Source organism: Tupaia chinensis, unplaced genomic scaffold (genome assembly GCF_000334495.1).
Source record: "Tupaia chinensis unplaced genomic scaffold, TupChi_1.0 Scaffold146650_1, whole genome shotgun sequence".
Taxonomy (NCBI): Eukaryota; Metazoa; Chordata; class Mammalia; order Scandentia; family Tupaiidae; genus Tupaia; species Tupaia belangeri.
In genome coordinates this window covers 1,321,445-1,338,233 of record NW_006206507.1, presented here as the reverse complement: position 1 = coordinate 1,338,233, position 16,789 = coordinate 1,321,445, and the positions used below count along the sequence as shown (strand labels likewise).

Genomic DNA, 16,789 nt, shown 5'->3' with positions numbered 1-16,789 from the left:
TGTGCATGCGTGCCCAAGATCCCAAGAGGAGAATGGAGGAGAAGGGATTGCAGCATGGACATCCCCATGTCTTTCTGTCTCTCTGTCTTTCTCTGTCTTTCTCGCGAGCACACACACCCTATAGCAAAAACTTCTTTAAAAAAAAAACAACTATGGAGTATGAGCAAAAATTTTTGATATGTGAAGTGTGGAAAAATGTAAAAATAAATGGAAAAAAATGAGATAAAATACAGTCTGTAGTTTAGCTAATAATATTGTGCCAATATTAATTTCCTAGTTTTGACAAGTGGTTACATAACATGTTACCATTGGGGCAAACTAAGTAAAGAATATATGGGAACTTTTGGGCTATCTTTCTAACTTACCTGTAAATTAAAAATGATTGCAAAATAAAATGTTTAAAATCTTTAATACAATACTATTTATATTGAAACATTTTAAAAATCAGTTGTGAGTTATGCCAAAGGCTCATTTAAACTGTAATGCTAAAGTGTAAGATCCTCTAGTGTCACTGAGTTTACCATTAGTCCTGTTTTCCCAATGGCAGAAGTAGTAGTGGTTAGTTCTAGTAATGACTTCTTCTGCATCAGGTCGGGATCATATTCTGGGGTCATTCTGCCTCAAATGGTTTAAGCTGTGCGCTTAAGAGTATTTACTTATTCCTTGAGAGAGTGAAACAGATGAGTAGAAAGAGACAGAGAGAGGTTCCACAACAGTCTTCATGCCATGATCCACCCCTAGTCTCAGTCAGACTGATTAGCAGGCACCCAGAGTATGCAGGGGAGATCCTGGGACCTTTCCATATGGGTCCAGCATTAAAAAGTGTTGTGTTACCATTGTGCCAGTGCAGATTAAAAGACAGTTAGAAGCTTTATTGTTTGGTGGTGAAGAGGGAGGTAACAGCAAAGGAATCAAGACCAAGAGGGATAGCTTTTACATTGTGTATTTCCAAATAATTGCTGTCCTATGTGAAGCATAGAAGACTGTCATTTTGAGATAAGGAAAGGAATTTTAGAAACTATTATGGTCTTAGTGGTTAAAAGAGACTTTTAAGGAGACAACAGGTGGCATGGTGGTTAAGGCACTGGACTCCCACATGGTTGATGGTGGTTCATGTCCCAGACCTGGCTGAGTTTCTCACCTTCTCTCTTCCTATCGCTCTCTCTCGTGAGCACATGTGCCCCATAGGAAAATTTAAAATAATAATAATAAAAATGAAATTAAATAAATTCTTTTTAAAAATTTTAAGATTGGTATGTAGTGAAAGTCATTTAGTATGGCTGTGTACATCTTTCACAGATTGAGGGCGTGAAGAGAGGAGGTGAATGGGGGGGCCTAAGATCCAGCCACTCTGCTCTCCTGCCCAGGCCTAGAAGAGCTAATCTCTTTCTAATTCTAACAAAAGCCCGCTTCAAATGGCAGTTGGATATAAAACTCTTAGCTACGAGACTCCAAGAATCTACCGCCAGAGAGCTGAAGACAAGCTTGTCTTCAACTGCACGTGAGTCTTCTTAAATCACAGATCTTGACATAATTTTCAGTAATACTTTTGAGCCACAGTATTAACATTATTGTTTTCCAGAAGCTTTGGTTAGTGATTACTGAACTCGTCATTGACCTAACAAAATTTCCCCCCAGTTGCGTATTCGCGTTTGATGTCAGTCTGTTGAAGATTTTTTTCAAGTAATGACTCTCGTACTTTTCAGCTTCAATTAGCAAAAATAAATTCCTTCAAGGCATTCACTCTGTACCCTACTGTCCCTTTGCGTCGCATCTTGACAGGATCTCAGTGATTTACTGTTTTACGCCCCCAAGACATAACACCTTTGCTCTTTACCTCCTGCGTCCGACCCTGCGGAAACGCACTATACGACGCATGCGCTTATCCACCCGCCGGTGCAGAAAAAACGCGCGTCGCTTCTGCGCTGACGCAAAAAGGCTGCGCCGGACTCCTGTTGCGGCTGTTTCCGCGAGTTGGACTCCGGTGGCATCGCAGGCATGGTGCATTGCAGTTGCGTGTTGTTCAGAAAGGTCCGTGCGCTGTACCTCAGGCTCAACTGAGTGCTCTGGGTCTCTCTCGTACCCCTTTCTCCTCGCTATTTTCTTTGTTGGAGCCTTTTTCGTACTCGAATTTTTCCATAGCCCTCTTCTCCCTACCTCTCCAAGGAGTTGGGCTTTGTCAGTAAGGTCGGAGAAGGATACCTGACGAGGTTCGGGCTTTTGTTTGGGGGCCAGGTTTGAGATTCATGGCAATTGTGTGCTCTTTGATGAGGAACTGGGGTACCTACTTGTCATTTAGACACACACTGTTTTATGTGTTGTGTAAGGGGACTTTCGAAGGCCTAAATATTGCTTTGTTATTTTCTTTCTAAGTAATGGCCATAGCGTATTACATATTTCCCCCCCACTGGAGTTTTTAAATCTTTCTACTTAAGGCTTTATCTGGAAGCAGAATGTAAGTGACATGCCTTCCTGCAAAACACTTTGATCAGTTGTTTGTAAGGGCTGGTCTCGGGATCTTTTCAGTGAAAAGTTACAGCAGCTCCACAATTTTATAAACCTTATAAGGGCCTTATTAGTCATTTGTTTTGAATACCTGCCTGCATTGTATTTTGGCCATTACGTTATTACTCATGATCAGAGTGAGATTTTCCTTTAAAGTGAGGCTCCTAAATCTGTGAATCTGTTGAATCTAGAGTAGTAAAAAAAAAAAGCCCCATATTGAATGGAACTTCTAAAACTCCTACTCAGAGAAGTATATCAGAGTGGTTAGTATTTCAATATTTTTTAAAAAAAATTTTTTTTCAGACGTTTCTGATATTTAACAACTATCATATGTATCTAAATATGAAAAAAATACGAATTTAAGAAATTGTAAGGTATTTTGATAGCCTGGGAGGTTAATACACAAGATCTGTTCCTACAAGATTTTGAGATAGTGAGGGAAACAGGTGAGCACTAACTGAAGTTTAAGATTTCACAGTGTGCAGTAATAGCGATATAACCAAGTTGCTGAGAGGCCAGTAAAGTCAGGATAAGAGTGGATTCGAGGAATTAAGAAAAGTATCGGGAAAATAAATCCAGGTGGGCTTATGATAGAAAAGAAAATGTGACATTCTAAGTAGAGACATCATGAGCAGAGCAGCATGGAGAGATGGCAGTACCTCATGTAATACAGAGCAAGGAGGAGATAGGAAGAGTTGAACAAATAAAAATGCCATTGGGAGGGTAGATGTTAGAAATTCTAGACCGTTTCATAAACAGTTAAAAAAAAAAAGATTACTTTTAAGTAGGGAAGGACCGTGATTAGAGATCAGATTCATTTCAGAAAAAGCTCAGGAAACAAGAGGAAGGTTCATGAAGAGAATGACTAGAGAAAGAACATTTACTAGGTAAAGTATTGGTCAAGGTACTAGGATAGTGGTACTGGAAAGATAAGAGCTGGCTTCCGGAAAAGAAGCAAGTGTACTCGCAAGATTTTCTTTTGTGCAGTCTCAGTGAATGGGTGAACTATGATTCCATTAATTGAAAGCTTATCAAAGAACAGATTTTGCCTGGGGAAAAGTTTGATTTTATAATGTTAACATTTTGTTTTTGACATGACCATTAATACATTCAACTGATAATCTACAAACTTATTTAAGGAATTTCAAGTATAAATTTAATACAGGTCCTGCTCTTTTGCTTTAAACTGTTAAAAGTGTATATTCCTGGTGGAGCTGCTCAACAGATTGGACATAGAAGATATTTCACTCAGGGTGTAGTTATTGACTAAGAGCCTCCAGAGAAGAAAGTGTAGAGTGAAAGGCTCTGGTCAGAGACCCAGAAGGTAGATGGGACAATAACTGATAATGGGGAGCGGGATGGAGCATCTTAAGAGAGATAATCAAATGGAAAAGGGAGGTCAGACTGGAGATGAGCTAAAAAAAAAAAAGCTGTAGAATTGTAGTACAGAAAGCCATAAGTAATTTTTAAAAATAACTGTTTATTTAATTCCATTTGTTATTATTATTCTTTAATTTGAGCAGAGAAAGAGAGAGGGAAAGTGAGAAAGCCAGTCGCCAGGTCCGAGACTCCAACAGCAGTTGGCCATGTGGGAATCTAGCACCTTTAACCACCACGCCACCTGCCAGCTCCCAACCATAAGTAATTTTTAAAAATAAATTTTAGTGGAACTAGGAAGTACTAAGCTGATAAACACATTTGGTATACACATGTTTTCTCTCTTTTTTTTTAAGTATGGAAATTTCATCGATAACCTGAGACTCTTCACCAAAGGAGGCAGTGGTGGAATGGGTTATCCGCGTTTAGGTGGAGAAGGTGGAAAAGGTGGTGATGTCTGGGTTGTAGCCCATAAAAAAATGACTTTAAAACAACTTAAAGACAAATATCCTCAGAAACGGTTTGTGGCTGGAGTGGGAGCAAACAGTCGGTAAGTACTTAATGGACGACTTTAATCTTTACAAATCATAACCTCCTGGAGGACAAAAAAATGCATAAGATAACACCTTAGTTGATAATTTAAAGTAAATTACAAATACCTGTGTTTGTAGCTGAACAAAAGTCTGAAATATTTCAACTCATAAATGTCTAGTACAAGAATACTTCAGTTTTTAAACTTTTTTTATTTAAAAAAATAAGTTTTTTATTTAAACTTATTTTTCCTTGTCTCAATATCTATCTGTATTTTTGGTACTTCCTCTGTAAAAATAGAAATAATCAGAATCTCCACTGTTTTCTTTTTTTATTATTCTTATTTTTATTTATTTATTTTAAACATTGGAGTGCTATACATCATTTGGCTTGTAAAGAGAATTTACCAAACATGAAATGCTTCTCAGACCAATCCAGTGGAGAATACTATACACATTATCATTAACAGGTAATAAACCATTTCTTTGTCCCACGAATGTCATGCCTCTCTGTTTGTCCTCTTGCTATCCTTCTCTATACTCTTCCCTTCTCCTGCCCCACTCCATATTGTCTTCAGCATCCATAACTATTTTCACTGCTTTTATGTCCTCCAATATTTCAGACTCTATCATAAAGTGCAGATAGTTGGTATATATTAAGTGAATACATAAAATTTCTTTCTTTCATAGCCTGGCTTGCTTCACTCAGCAATAAATCTTTCATATTCAACCACTTTCAATCAAATGCCAGGGTCTTGTTTTTTATGACTGAGTAGTATTCCATAGAGTACATGTGCCACACTTTTTCAATCCATTCATCTGTTCATGGACATTTGGATTAGTTCCATGTCTTAGCAATCATAAATAATGCTGCAATAAACATAGATGCACAAGCACTTTCCTGACTGAGCATTCTCCTGTCCTTTGAATAGATACCCAAGAGTGGAATTGTTGGATCACATGGTAGTTCTATTTGTAGGTCTTTGAGGAACCCCCATATTGTTCTCAGTGACTGGACCAATTTATATTCCCACCAACAGTGTAGGAGAGTTCTCCTTTCACCACAGCCCCACCAGCACTTGCCATTTTTTGTTTCCTTAATCTTTGCCATTCTGATAAAGGTTAGGTGGTATCTCATTGTGGTTTTGATCTGCATCTCCATTATGATGAGGGATGTTGTGCATTTTTTCATATGCTTTTTGGTTGTTCATATGTCTTCCTTAGAGAGTTGTTTGTTCAGCTCATTTTCCTATCTATTATTTGGGTTAGTTTCTCCCCCCCCCTCCCTCAGGTAAACTGCTTGAGTTCCCTGTGTATTCTGGTTATCAGTCATACTTTTATCTGAGGCATAGTTAGACTTCCTTAGTTAGATACCTAGGGAGGTATCTTATACATTTTTGGCTATGGTAAAAGAGATTCCTTTCTTCAGATCTACCTTGTTCAACTTGTTGTTCGTATATAGAAATGCTATAGATTTTTGGATGTTGATTTTGTATCCTGACACTTTACTGTATTCATTTATTACTTTGAAAAGTTTTTTCATGGAAACTTTTGGGTCTTCTAAGTATTCCATCATGTGATCTGCAAATAAAGAGATTTTCAACTCTTTGCTTATTTGAATGCCTCTTATATTATTCTCTTTTCTGATTGCATTGACTGAGACTTCAAGCACCTTATTGAAGAGGAGAGGAGAAAGTGGGCATCCTTGTCTATGTCAGTGACATAGCTATTACGCTAACTGCTGGTCCCTTGATTTTGTTCATCTTTTTGAACAACCAGTTTTTGCTTTCATTTATGTTCTAAATAGTTCATTTGTTTTCTATTTCATTTATTTCTGCTCAAATCTTTCTTTCTTTTCTCCTGGCATTTTTGTTGTTATTTTTGTGGTTGTTGTTTTTCCAATTCCCTGAGACATGATGTTAGGTTGTCTATTTGCCACCTTTACATTTTTTTCTTATGTGCACTAATTTCTATGAATTTCCCTCTTATTACTGCTTTTGCTGTGTCCCACACAAATTATGGATTCTCATGTACTCGTTATCATTTGTGTCCATAATTTTTTTTTAATTTTAGACTTAATTTCTTTGCTAGTTAAGATGCCATTCAGAAGTAGGTTGTTTAGGTTCTGTGTGTTTGTGTATTTTTGAGGATTTTTCTTCAAAATAATGTCAAGTTTAATTCCATCATGGTTAGAGAAGGTGCTGGATATAGTTTCATTGCCTTTGAATCTGTAAAGGCTTGATTCATGTCCTCTCATATGGTCAATCTTTGAAAAGGTTCCATACAAGGGTAAGAAAAATATATATTTTGTGGTCTTAAGGTGCAAAGTTTATAGATGTCAAGCCCGTTTGATTTATAGTATCGTTTCGGTCTTTCATCTCTCTGCTTATTTTTTTGTATAGAAGATCTGTCTAAAGGAGATAATGGGATGTTGAGATCCCCAACAATTATAGTGTTGCAATCTATCTCTCCTTTTATAAGTGTTATGTCTTCTTGATGAATTAGCCCATTTACTACTATATAATAATGCCCTTCTTTGTCTCTTACAGTTTTTTGTTTTGTTTTGTTTTGTTTTTTTGGAGAGGTTTTTGCTATAGGGTGCGTGCGCTCACCAGAGACATAGAGACAGAAAGTGAGAAATCACCCCCCAGGGGGGATGGTCACGCCGCAGTCCCTTCTCCTCCATTCTCCTCTCGGGATCTTGGGCATGCACACACACGCGTCCGGCATGATTTCTAAGCCACCGGGTCCGGGACACGAACCATGGTCGACTACATGGGAGTCCAGCGACATAGCCATTATGCTAACTGCTGGTTCTCTCTCTTACAGTTTTTGTCTTAAAGCTCATTTTGTCTGAAATCAGTATCGCAACTCCAGCCCTTTTTTTCTCTTTTTTGGACACACGCACATGTGCCCAGAGTGATTTTTTTTTTTTTTGGAGAAGTTTTTGCTATAGGGTGTGTGCGCTCGCCAGACAGCGAGAGAGACAGAGAGACAGAAAGCAAGAAATCACCCCCCAGGGGGGATGGCCATGCCGCAATTCCTTCTCCTCCGTACTCCTCTCAGGATCTTGGGCACACACGCACACACGCCCGGCGTGAGTTTTAAGCCACTGGGTCTGGGACGCGAACCGCGGTCAACTACATGGGAGTCCAGCAACATAGCCATTACGCTAACTGCTGGTCCCACTCCAGCCTTTTTTTGATTTCCGTTTTCATGGAGTATCTTTTTTCACCCCTTTACTTTTAGTCTATGTATGTCTTAGAGGGTTTCTGATTTTTTATCCATTTGGCCAGACTGTGTCTCTTGATTGGAGAATTTAATAGACTAACATTCAGTGTTGTTATCAATATTTCCAGACATGTTCCAATCATTAAGTGAGCCACTTTCTTGTTTTTTCTTTTTTTTTTCCTGTTACATTTGTCTATCTGACTTTTTAGTTTTCCTGACATAGCACTCCCTTCAGAACTTCTTGAAGAGCTGGTCTGGAGTTGGTAAATTCTTTCAGGTTTTGTTTATCTGAGAATGTTTTTTTATCTTTTTCTCCCATGTGAAGTATAATTTTGCTGGGTATCGTATTCTTGGTTGAAACTGTTTTTCATTTAACACTTTAACTATATTTCCCCATTTCTTCCTTGCTTGCATTGTTTCTGGTGAGAGGTCCAATGTTAGCCTGATGGGATAACTTTTCTAAGTGACTTGGTGTTTCTCTCTTGCAATTTTATTATCTTGTCTGTGTCTGTGGTTTTGGTCAATCTGACTATGATGTGCCTTAGAGAAGATCTTGGGGGTGATTCTGTTTTGGGTCTTATACATTTCTTATGTCTGGATATTGAGTACCTCTCTAGGTTTGGAAAGTTTTCTTCCAGGAATAAATTATCAATGCCCTTATGATTGTCTTCCTCTTCTGGGATACCAGTTATCTGGATGTTTGGGCACTTGATTCTGTCTAGTAGTTCTCATATATTATCCTCATTTTTCTTGGTTGTTTTCTCATTCTTTTTGATAATTTTTTATAAGTCAGAGGCTTTGTCTTCTACGAATTTGAGATTTGATCTTCTACATGATCTAATCTACTTTTAATACTTTCAAGGGAAGTTTTAATTTCATGTATCACATTCTTCACCCTAACAACTGTTTGATTTTTTTTTTTTTTTATGGTGTCTATTTCTTTCACATTGTGAAGGAACTTTCTCATCTCTTGGAGCTCGCTGTCTCTTTTCTCTTATATCTCATTTAGTTTGGTCACTGTAAATATTCTGAATTGTTTATCCCTAATTTCCCTGAATTCCACTGTGTTGTCTGTGGGTGACAAGGAATTGATGTTTTTCCTTAGGAGAGAGACATTTTGTGGATTGCTCATATTTCTTTGCCTCTGCAATAGTTTGTAGTCATCTGGTGATCTATATGTTCCTTCCTAAAGTCTTCAAGGTATCTCTGAGCATTCAAAGGCCTGCAGGAGTAGGTCATTTGCGATCTCTCTTCTACTCTACCTCCCCATTGTTCACCAGCACCTTGCACTGTTGTCACTGGTCCCAGGTAACCCAAAGTCCTCCCTGATCCTAGAGAACAGGTACGCCTGAAACTGAGGTGCTGAGTTTCAGTTCAGAAACAATAAAGAGATCACACAACATGTATTGTGCTCCATGTGCTATAGAAAACTCTGAAGTCCTGAGAGTTCAAAAGTGAGTAGGGGAGGGGGGTGAGCCATGGGTCCCAGTTGTAAAGCCTTGTAGTCGCAGGTTGCCTGCCATATGGCAAGGCCCTTTGCTGGGATAGGTATCTAGATGGGGCTGGGAGGGGCATAAGATCATCTCAAAGTCCCAAGCAAGGAACCTTAGAGTTCCTCACTTTTTTCTCCTAAAATTATCTTTGGTAGTCTTTTGGAAACATTTCTCAAATCTCAATCATGCTTCTCTACCACACCACCATCCAGAATCAATTACAGAGGCCCAGCTGTGGTAGCATGTACTTGTAGATACTGCCACTAAGCAGGCTAAGGCCACATGGGATTCCAGAGCTCAGTTCTTGGGCCACCTTAAAAGCAGGGTTGGTGGTGTGTACCTATAGTATCAACTACTTGGAAGACTGAAGCAGGAGGATTGCAGCATAGTGAGACTGTCTTTAATAAGTTAGGCTCAGCCTCAGTGGTACAGATTGTCACATACTGAACTGCAATACTGGAAGCTACATGGTGACAGTAAGTTCCGATCCTGAGTTGATCTGAAAATACATTGGATGTGTCTGTGTGTGCCCTAAAGAACTGGAGGGTTAGGAAAGAAGATTGCAGGAGACTGTAGAGAACACCTGCTTAGGGTGTTCCACCCTGAATAAAAAAACTTTAAAAAAAAAAGTGAACTACCTATAATTTTTCCCCCTAAATATAACCACTATTAACTTTTTCTTGATTTTTCTGGCTTTCTGTGTGTTTACACAAATAATTCTGTATATGTATATAAAATTTGGAGATAAAAAATGAGAGCACATATTTACAACCTTCTCTTTTAACTTTACATTTTTTCATGTCAGAAAATTATTCAGAATGGCTTCATAATATATTATCAGAAATAACGGTTTATTTTGCCATTTGTCTACTTGAGTTATGGTTAATTTGTTAATTTTTTTTCCTGTTAGAACCACAGTGCAGCATCCATGTGTAGATATTATTTTGCATGGTTACTCAATTTTTTAAATTTATTTTTAAACTTATCTTTCTACTATTTAAATGTTTATTTATTTATGCCAGAGTGCACATGAAAGAGAGATCACTCTCCCAACAGAGCCTGGTTATGTCAGTCTCTTTTTCTCTCCAACTTGCTATCCTGTCAGGATTCTGGGTTTACATATACACACACCCAGCATGCTTTTAAAAATTTAGTGCATTTTTCTTATTTTAATTTAGCCTTTTTTTTTTTGGTAGAGTTAGTGCACTAAAAGGCTCCAAAGGAAAAGACTGTGAAATCCCTGTACCTGTGGGTATTTCAATAACTGATGAAAACGGTAAAATTATAGGTGAGTATACTCTAATTTCTAAAGTTATGAAAAATGTGAACATTTGATAAAATTGTTTAGAAATTTTGTGGAATAGGTTCTCTTGAATTTCAGGAGAAATTTTTTTAACATTAACGATTTCATTTTCTGATTTACCAAAAAAACTTTCTGAAACATATAAAAGTTGTTGAAATTACTAAATTTAAGATTATGTTAAAGATACAAGAGTAATGTTTTAAAACATATATCTAGGTACCTTTCAGCTGCTTAGAATATATTTTTCTAGGGTCAAACTTTTTTTTTTAAGATTTAGTATATCTAACTTTACTTATTTTTATTTATTTATTTATTATGTATTTATTTTGATTTGACCAGAGAAGGACAGAGTGAGAGGTAGGGTGCCGGAGAATAAGAAAGCCAGCTGCCAGGTCCTGGACTAGAACTATGGTTGGCCATGTGCAAATCTGACGCCCTTAACCACCATGCCACCTGATGGCCCCTAGGGTCAGACTTTAAATGGCAACTTAATCTTGCTTTTTAACCCTTTAGATTTTTGAATTGCAACTTCTTGGCATCTATTTCTGAAAGAAAAATGATTATATTAGTGATTTCACTTAGTAATCATTGCTGTAATTCTCTGGTTCTTTTTAAGGAGAACTCAATAAAGAGGAAGACAGAATTTTAGTCGCTGAAGGAGGTCTTGGTGGTAAACTGCTTACAAATTTTTTACCATTGAAAGGCCAGAAACGAATAATTCACCTTGATCTAAAACTTATAGCTGATATAGGCCTAGTTGGGTAAGTATCATTCATATTTTTACTATTATATTTTCAAAGAGACAATTCATGAATAGAAAATAAATGTAAATGATAAATTATTTCTAGTTTAGTAGGTTATATATTTTATATTGTAGTTTAAGTATATGCCATTAGATACAGTTATTTTCAGATTGTCAACAGAGTCTCATAGTTATTGAAAAGAAGATTAGAATAATATATAGGTCATAGAATATTAGAGAATGAAAAAAGAAAGAAAATTCAATGAATTGCAATATTATATGAAGGTTAAAGAACCTTGCTACATGGGAGTCCAGCATCTTAACAACCACACCACCTGCTGACCTCTATTTATTTTTTTTAGTTTTGCTATAGGACTTGTGTTTGCTGAAGAGAGACAGAAGGAGAGAGGGAAAATGAGAAATCACCCCATATTGGGGTGGCCACGCCACAATCCTTTCTCCTCCATTCTTTTGGAATTTTGGGCATGCATGCACACATGCCCAGCATGATTTTTCAAGCCCTCAGGTCTAAGACTCAAAGTATACAGTTGGCCATGTGGCACTCGGCTGCCTTAACCTCTGCACCACTTACTGGTATATTGTCCTCCTACCTCAGCCTCCCAGCTTGGACTACAGATATATGCCACTGTGTCTAGATTTTAGGTTAGGCCAGGAATCAAGCCCAAGCATCTCATCTGGCCCCAGCCTATGGAACATAGCATCTTAGCAGTACATGCCACTGTGGCTAGGCCTAAACATATGTTTTAATGTGCTATTTCCTCATCTAGAGGAAATCTACACTAATAAAGAGATTTAAGATGTATACAAAAGTTCAAGTATAGTTACAGTATTTTTTTAAAGATTTTAGGAAGACATTAGATGAATATTATTTACTAAGAAAAAATAATAGTTGTCTATTAATCCCACTATTCAGAGATGACTGGTAACAGTATGTCTTTCTAGCTATAGACATATTTTTGTAATGTTATTTATGGGGGTGAAAAATTAGAAAATAAGAAATTGGTTAAGTAAATAAATAACATTTCACATTTCATGAAAGGTGTTCAACTTGGTTAAAATAGGCCAACTTAGTATGAAGTAGGCTTTAAAAGAAAAAAGTCAGACCTGAATGTGATCAGGATTTTACAATTATCAAGTTACAGAAAATCCAGGTTAAGAAAGCATGTTAAGTGATACTATGTAGATGTCAGTAGAAAAAACTACTGTGGAAAAGAAATCTAGGACAAATGACTCAATTTCTTTAAAATAAAATTAGAGGGGCCTGACAGGTGACATGGTGGTTAAGGTGCTGGACTCCCACATGGCCAACCACGGTTTGAGTCCCAGACCTGGTGGCTTGCTTTCTTACTTTTCTCTTCTCTCACTCTCTCTTTGTCTCTTTGGTCAAATTAAAAAATAATAGTAACAATAAATAAAATTAAATAATTTTAAATAAATAAAAATAAAATTGGAAAAGAGAAACAAGATGGAAAGGGAATTACAGCAAGAGATATAAGGGACATATCCAGTTGTAATATACAGACCTTATTTGGTTCCCTGTTCAAACAAACTGAAATTTTAAAAATGTTTCGGCCATGTATTAGTATTTGTTGAAGTCAGGTAATAATTAAATGGAATTCACTACTCCTGTCTACTTTTGTATGTTTGAAATGTCCAGAAAATGTTTTTGTTCCATTTTTTAAAACTTGCTAGAGAGTATGTACACTCACCTGTGAGAGAGACACACAGAAAGAATGAGAAAGCATCCCAATGGAGCACAATCAAACCACAGTCCCTTCTACCCCTATTTCTCTTTTCTAGATTTTGGGCATGTATACATACACACTGCCAAGTTTTTCAGCCCACTGAGGACAGAACTCAGTACAATTTGTCATGTGGAATCCAGCTACCTAACCACCTTGCTGCCAGCTGGCCCTATTATTTATTTATTTATGTTTTAAATTTATTTATTCTAACCCCAATGAGTTTCAACACCACTATCTATACCAGTTTCTAGCCAGCCCTGGATCATGGGCAAGCTTGTACCTGGCATACTTAGGGTGGTCTCCTGACTTGAACCAGGAAACTTATATGGGATTGCCTCTCAAGAGTGTTGAATTTTACCGGTGTGTCATTGTCTGACCCAGAATTTTTTTTTTATTTTTTAAGTAAAAAAATCAATTCACAAAATAATATTTTGGCAGCATTTGACTATAGATAATGGATTGTACTTATTTTTTCTCCTTTTAAATTAGTTCCTTTTTTCAATGATTTCCATTTTTTTTAATAATCAGAATAACAATTATTTTATTCTCTCAGTACTGAAGTATCTTTAATGTCCAGCATGAATTATCTTTGCCTTTTTAATAAATAGCTTTGGTTCTTAAAATTTTCAAACTTATTTACTACTACTAATTTTATTATTTCTAAATAAATATTCAAAAGTCTGCTTCTTGAATTGTGAGGAACTCAGGAAGATAAGTAATAATATTGATATTTGTTGTAATGTATAATTTAATATTCTCATTTTAGATTCCCAAATGCTGGAAAATCTTCTTTGCTAAGTCGAGTTTCTCATGCAAAACCTGAAATTGCAGATTATGCATGTAAGTATAATTTGATTATTTATTTATTTAAATTTATTTATTTACAATAATTCTGTACATTTATTTACAATAATACTGTACATCATTACAGTATACAAAATGAGATTTTCCTTCCAGAATACACTGTATATTGGCTCAATCAATTGCCATGTATGTTATTGTCAACAAGTAAATGTTTCCTATATATTTTACTTTTCTTTTCCCCTTGATTCCCTACCTCTCACCTGCTGCCATTACCCACCTTCACAAACTGTCAGTTGCCTTACATTTCCCTTTTTTCCCCCTCATTTTATTGATTCACAAAAGATCATAATTAACCTAAATACTTTCAATAGGAAGTACAACTGATATATACATATCTGTGAACATATGTCTGACTTCAGGCATAAACCTCAGTGAGTAGAACAAATATACTATAAAGTGGTACCTAGCTGGGGCTATATAGGACTATGTAGCTTACTGTAGTCATTAAATAGGGTTTTTTTCTAATGAATTTTTTAATTTCAAGAAAAACAGTTTTAGTTTTAATAGATCAAAATAAAAAATTGTTAAGAGAAATTTCCTTAAGACATAAAGTCAGGGGACCAGCATTTAGTGTAATGGCTATGTCTCTGGACTCCCATGTAGTCGACCATGGTTCGAGTCCCAGACCCGGTGGCTTAAACTCACGCTGGGCGGGTGATATCTTGCTTTCTGTCTCTGTTTCTCTGTCTTTCTGGCAAACTCACATGCCCTATAGCAAAAATCTCTCCAAAAAAAAAAAAGTCAGGAAAAAGGTTAGGATTCAGTTCAAGCAGTAGGTAGAAGAACCTATCAATAGTTTAAGAGAAGACAAAAATCCTTAAATCTGGAAAACAAATATAGAAAACCAGTAATGTAGGACCAGCAGTTTGCATAATGGCTATGTCGCCGGACTCCCAAGTAGTCAACCTTGGTTCGAGTCCTAGACTTAGTGGCTTAAACTCACACTGAGTGCATGTGCGTGTGCATGCATGCCCAACATCCCAAGAGGAGAATGGAGGAGAAGGAACTGAGGCTTGGCCAACCCTCCAGGCGGTGATTTCTCACTTTGTCTCTCTGTCTCTCTGTCTCTCTCTCTGTGTTTCTGTCAAGCGCACACCCCCTATAGCAAAAATCTCTCCAAAAAAGAAAAAAGAAAATCAGTAATGTTTTAGTCAAAACTCCTAAAATTCTATTTCACCAATTCAATCTCATGTAATTAATCTCTCTTCTGTTGAATTTACAGTGTTTCTGTGGTCCTTTTCATTTAAATTTTGGAAGTTACCATTCAAAGTTATTATTGATCTTTCCAGACTTATCCCTACCATTAAGTTGGCCATTCTCTTGGTTGTTTTTTGTACTCTTATTTCTCTGTGTCTGACTTTAGTTCTCCTGGGATAGCACTCCCTTCAGAACTTCTTGAAGAGCTGGTCTGATATTGGTAAAGTATTTCAGATTTTGTTTATCTGAGAATGTTCTTATCTTTTCTTCCCATATGAAGGATAATCTTGCCAGGTGCAGTATTCTTGGTTGAAAGTGCTTTTCCCTTATCACTTAGAATATATTTTCCCATTCTTTCTTCGCTCATATTGTTTCCGATGAGAGATCTCCTATTAGCCTGATGGTATATCCTTTGTAGGTAGCTTGCTGTTTCTCTCTTGCCAATCTCAGTATCTTGTCTTTGTCTGTAATTTTGATCATATGGCTATAATGTGCCTTGGAGAAGATCTTCTTGGGTTGATTCTATGTGGGGTCCTTTGTATTTCTTGAGTCTGGATATTTGAGTGCCTCTCTAAGTTTGGAAAGTTTTCTTCCAGGATTTCATGGAATAGATGATCAATGCCCTTAATAGTTTCTTTACCTTCTGGGATACCAATTATCTGGATGTTTGGGCATTTAATGGCATCTAGTATTACTTCTGTATTATTCTCATTTTGGGGAGTTATTTTCTCAGTCTTTTTGGTGAATTTTTCTAGGTCAGAGGTTCTGTCTTCTACATCTGAAATTTGATCTTCTGTAAGATCTAGTCTGCTTTTAATAGTTTCAGGAGAGGTTTTGATTTCCTGTATTACAGCCTTCATCTCTAACAATTCCATTTGTTTTTTATGGTGTGTATTTCCTTTTTCAGATTGTGCAAGAACTACCTCACCTTGTGGAACTTGTGTGTTTTCTTCTGCATCTTCTGGAGTTCATTGTCTCCCTTCTCTTGCATTTCTATTAGCTTTATCACTATGAATATTCTAAATTATTTATCTGATATTTCCATGAGTTCCATTGTATTGTCTGTGGAGGATGAGGAGTTACTCTTTTCCCTTGGAGATGATGACTGTGGTCATCTAATGAATTATACTTCTTTTCTAATTTTTGGAGTTAGCTCTGAGCCTTCAGAGGCATACAGGAGGAGGTGATCTGCAGTCTCTTTGCAGTACCATTTTTCTCCCTTTGTGCAGCAGGTTCTATGGTAATTGAGGATTATAGTGATCCTAAAAGTATTCAGATATTTGGCTGCTGTGCACTTCTAAAAACTCAGTGTGTGGAGGCTGAGCAGAAAAGTGAGAAAGGGAAAAGAAAAAGGAAAAGAAAACAAATAAAAAACAAGACAAAAAAATTAAATAAAAAAATTTTTTAAAGCAATAAATGAAAGGGGCCACTCAGAGCTCAAATGGTGGTTGGCCTATATCCTATGTGGGAGGGGGAAACGTGAGAATTAGGAAGATAAAGGAGTCAAACCTAAGAAGAAGTTTAAAAATTAAAAAAAAAAAAAAAATACAGAGAATACAGAGGTGCTCTACTGGCTAGATCTTAGGGTTAGGAGGGTGAAGTCTGTGCAGAAAATCTTCAGTTGTCCTAAACCCTGAAAGAGACCTCTGAGAACTCAAGTGTAGATGGCTTGTGATTGACCTGTCCTGGCTAGAACTTGGGGTCAGGAGGATGAAATCTGGGCAGAAAATCTTCTGTTGTCCTGATTGTGTATTTTAATGTGTGGAAGTAAACTTTAAAGA

At 36.8% G+C, this 16,789-nt stretch overlaps 1 protein-coding gene across 1 annotated transcript in view; it reads left to right on the top strand.

The window, feature by feature from the left end:
• Positions 1 to 1,948: 1,948 nt before the first annotated feature.
• GTPBP10 (GTP binding protein 10) overlaps positions 1,949 to 16,789 on the top strand; it is a 28,906-nt gene continuing 14,065 nt past the window's right edge. The window contains exons 1-5 of the mRNA XM_006168996.3: positions 1,949 to 2,031; positions 4,239 to 4,432; positions 10,333 to 10,424; positions 11,056 to 11,200; positions 13,714 to 13,787. Coding sequence (XP_006169058.1) covers positions 1,999 to 2,031; positions 4,239 to 4,432; positions 10,333 to 10,424; positions 11,056 to 11,200; positions 13,714 to 13,787 — 538 coding nt within the window. The 5' untranslated portion in view covers positions 1,949 to 1,998. The remainder of the gene's footprint in view (positions 2,032 to 4,238; positions 4,433 to 10,332; positions 10,425 to 11,055; positions 11,201 to 13,713; positions 13,788 to 16,789) is intronic.